Here is a 3,777-nt window from a genome sequence, read left to right as displayed (position 1 = left end):
AACCTGAACAGATCTGACACTCTTGAGGACTATAATAACTTTATTTATTCTTTTTTTTGGGGGGGGGGTCTTTACTTTAAATTCAAATTCAACATCTTGTTTCTTGTGGTTTACTTAAGGCTTATGGAACTAAACTAGTTCCATAGCATTCCCCACAGGGACTGTAATGTGCCAGAGTCCTGTTATAGAGTCTGGACGAATTAAATGTGGTCTTTCTCTCTGTGTACAAAGCAGCAAAGACAGGCCCAGAAGCAAATCAATAGGACAGTGAGCCAAGTACAACAGAGAAATGTGTGGAAGGTGCCAAAGCAGTCCGGGGTTACTTATTTCTGTCTTTCTTTCTGTGTGTAAACATTTTTAATTCCAAGATTTTGATGTGTTTATAATATCTGATGAAATGGAGTATATACTTTATTTACTAACACTCCAGTGTTGGACATTTAGGGTGTTCCTATTGCTCTGCTAACATAAACTGTACTGCTGTGAATTTACTTGTAAAAGAATTGTTGCTGGCATTTTTGATAACTTCGCAGTGAATTTTAGAAATGAAATTTGAGCTTAAAATTGTGAAGGATGAGTAGATTACTAAGTCAGTGAGAAAAGTGAAAAGAGGCACGTCAGGTAGAAACAGTTAGGTGCCTCATAGTGACAGAGTTCTCAGCAACTGGTGGGTTTTGCTTTCCTTGGTGGTAGGATCATAAAGCTGGGGGCACATAGTAAGGTGAAATTCATGTTACAGATAACATTTTAATTGGATTTGCTTTCGTGTGCCTTGCTTTTACAGCTGAAATCAAGGCAATGGCTTACTACCTCAACTCAGAAACCCATGTGGATCCGGGGCCCATCTACGTTCGAGAAAATGGGCAGCTCCACATGGTCAATCTGGCTCTGGATGGTGTGAAGAGCAGCCTGCCGAAGCCACGGCCGTTCAGACTCTTTCCCAAAGGCTTTTCTGTGGAGCTGTGCATGAACAGGGAAGACACTGCACAGAAAGAGAAGACTGATCACTTCATCTTCACATACACCCGCGAGGGAAATCTGCGTTACTCTGCCAAATCCCTCTTCAGCCTGGTGTTGGGCTTCATCTCCGACAATGTTGATCACATTGATTCCCTTATTGGCTTTCCGGAGCAGATTGCTGAAAAGCTCTTTTCTGCTGCTGAAGCCAGACAGAAATTCACAGAGCCAGGTGCAGGGCTCAGGGCTCTGCAGAAGTTCACTGAGGCCTATGGGAGTCTGGTGCTTTGCTCGCTGTGCTTAAGGAACAGGTGGGTATTCTCATTAGGATGTTTGAGTACTTCAGTGGATGTGTTTATCCTGCCAGCCCCCGGGGCTTAGTGGGCTTATGAACTCTACCATCAGACAGTACTTTCAATTTCAAACTTAAACATTCAAAGTCCGGGCCATTTTAAGGGAAGGGGGGGCAATTACTGTCTTCCCTCATCTCCTACAACATTTAGCCCTACTTTTAAGAAAATAAGGATTAGGTTGCTGCCACAATTCTTTCAATAGATAAAAATATTTTGCAACCAACTTTTCTCTCTTTTTCTTTTTTTAAAATTTTTCCATTTGAGGTACACTTTTGCTATATTGACCAGTCTGCTCTAGAACAGTTGGGCTTGCCTGGTAGTGGTGGTGTATACCTTTACTCCCAGCTCTCAGGAGGCTGAAGCAGAAGCAGGTTGATTTGAGGACAGCCAGGTCTACAGAGAGAGTTCTAGAACAGCCAGGCCCACACAGAGAAACCCCGTCCGACAAAACAAAACACAGCTGGGCTCTAACTGTTCTCCTCCTCAGCTTCTTGAGTACAAGTGTGTGCCATCATGCTCCCTTGGAGTCAACTTTTGTCATAAGAGAATACAGGAAAGACAAAATATGACCTGCCAAATATCTCTTGGTATACCCTTGGGAATGTGAAGATTAGTACTCATAATTCTTGGTCCTGCTTCAGTTTAAGAACACTAGCCGGGCGTTGGTGGCGCACGCCTTTAATCCCAGCACTCGGGAGGCAGAGGCAGGCGGATCTCGAAAAACCAAAAAAAAAAAAAAAAAAGAACACTAAATATTGAATGTTAGATTAAAAAGTAGCATTAAAAAAATGTGTGATTAACAACTCTCTCGGGGCTGGAGAGTTGGCTCAGTGATTAAGAGCACTGGTTATTCTTCCAGAAGACCCAGGTTCAATTCCTAACATCCACATGGCAGCTCACAACTGTCTGTAATTCCTGTTTCAGGGGATCAAACACCCATGGCAAAACACCAATGTACATAAAATAAAAATAAATAAATTTTTAATATGTCTGTATATTTAAAAAAAATCAAACATCTAAAAGTTTGGAAATGCTCAGAAAAGTTCCCAGCACCTAAACCTGTCTTCTTTTTTTAAAAAAATTTTATTTATTTATTATGTGTACAATATTCTGTCTGTGTGTCTGCCTGCAGGCCAGAAGAGGGCATCAGATCACATTTCAGATGGTTGTGAGCCACCATGTGATTGCTGGGAATTGAACTCAGGACCTTTGGAAGAGCAGGCAATGCTCTTAACCACTGAGCTATCTCTCCAGCCCCCCCAAACCTGTCTTCTTACAAAGCAGATTTTTTAAAAAATATTTATTTATTTATTATGTACACAATATTCTGTCTGCATGTATGCCTACAGGCAAGAAGAGGGCACCAGACCTCATTATAGATGGTTGTGAGCCACCATGTGGATGCTGGGAATTGAACTCAGGACCTTTGGAAGAGCAGGCAACGCTCTTAACCACTGAGCCATCTCTCCAGCCGCAAAGCAGATTTTTTTTTTACTAATTTTCTGCTGCTCATGTACCTTTCTGTATTTATTTGAAATACAATATTTATTTCACTATCATTTAAGAGAACTTTAAGAACACCTACTACTTTTAAAAGAGTAAAAACTAGCAGACAGTTCAATGAGCACAAAAGATTGTAACATCTCTCTCATCTTATGTTTCCTCTCCCAGAGACCAACTACTGTCTGTCTGTCTGTCTGTCTATTTATTTATTTATTTATTTATTTTTGATTACTACAGAGATACTCTGAACATTTACATCTTTTTGTGGCTTTCTAGTTTGTCAAACTGGAAATGTAGATTGCTACATGCTTCATATACCTATGTACCTTTCTTTACAATTTTAAACTCATTTATAATCAGTATTGGGGTTGTTTGTTTGTTTGTTTTTCCAGGCAGAGTTTCTCATGTAACAGTCCTAGCTGTCCTGGAAGTCACTCTGTAGACCAAGCTGGCCTCAAACTCACCTACCTCTGCCTCCTGAGGGCTGGGATTAAAGGCATGAGCCACCACTGCCCAGCCCATCTGAACTTTTTTATGATTAAAAGGCAGTTTGCTATTAGTTCATTTGTGTGTGTGTGTATGTGGTTCTGAAGATCCAACCTGGACCGTATGTGTGCTAGTTAAGTATTCTATCTGAGACACATTTCTCCAACCTGCCAATTTACCATTAAGATGAATTTAATAAATATGACCTATAAAATGAGGCCAGACAAAAAGTATACACTAAAAGAGAGAAAGCAATACCAGAAAAATACAAGATAAAACTCATAAAACATGCAGAAAAGCACAACTAGCCTTTATTTAGTTGGCTCAAGAGTTAATGATTTCACCCCAGGTCAGGTCACATATATTACTTTAAAAAGGCAAAGCCTAGCCGGGCGGTGGTGGCGCACGCCTTTAATCCCAGCACTCGGGAGGCAGAGGCAGGCGGATCTCTGTGAGTTCGAGACCAGCCTGGTCTACA

The 3,777-nt window shown here is 41.0% G+C and overlaps 1 protein-coding gene across 3 annotated transcripts in view; it reads left to right on the top strand.

Moving 5' to 3' along the window:
* Positions 1–3,777, top strand: part of Lrrc42 (leucine rich repeat containing 42) — a 24,379-nt gene that overhangs the window by 4,921 nt on the left and 15,681 nt on the right. For all 3 annotated transcript variants that reach the window (XM_005353519.2, XM_013348567.2, XM_026781877.1), the window contains exon 2: positions 785–1,268. In XM_005353519.2, the coding sequence (XP_005353576.1) occupies positions 799–1,268 (470 nt within the window). In that variant the 5' untranslated portion in view covers positions 785–798. The remainder of the gene's footprint in view (positions 1–784; positions 1,269–3,777) is intronic.

The sequence above is a fragment of the Microtus ochrogaster genome, chromosome 10, assembly GCF_000317375.1.
Source record: "Microtus ochrogaster isolate Prairie Vole_2 chromosome 10, MicOch1.0, whole genome shotgun sequence".
NCBI classification, from domain to species: Eukaryota; Metazoa; Chordata; class Mammalia; order Rodentia; family Cricetidae; genus Microtus; species Microtus ochrogaster.
Note: the sequence above shows the minus strand (reverse complement) of the source record. Positions and strands in the feature narration are given on the sequence as shown.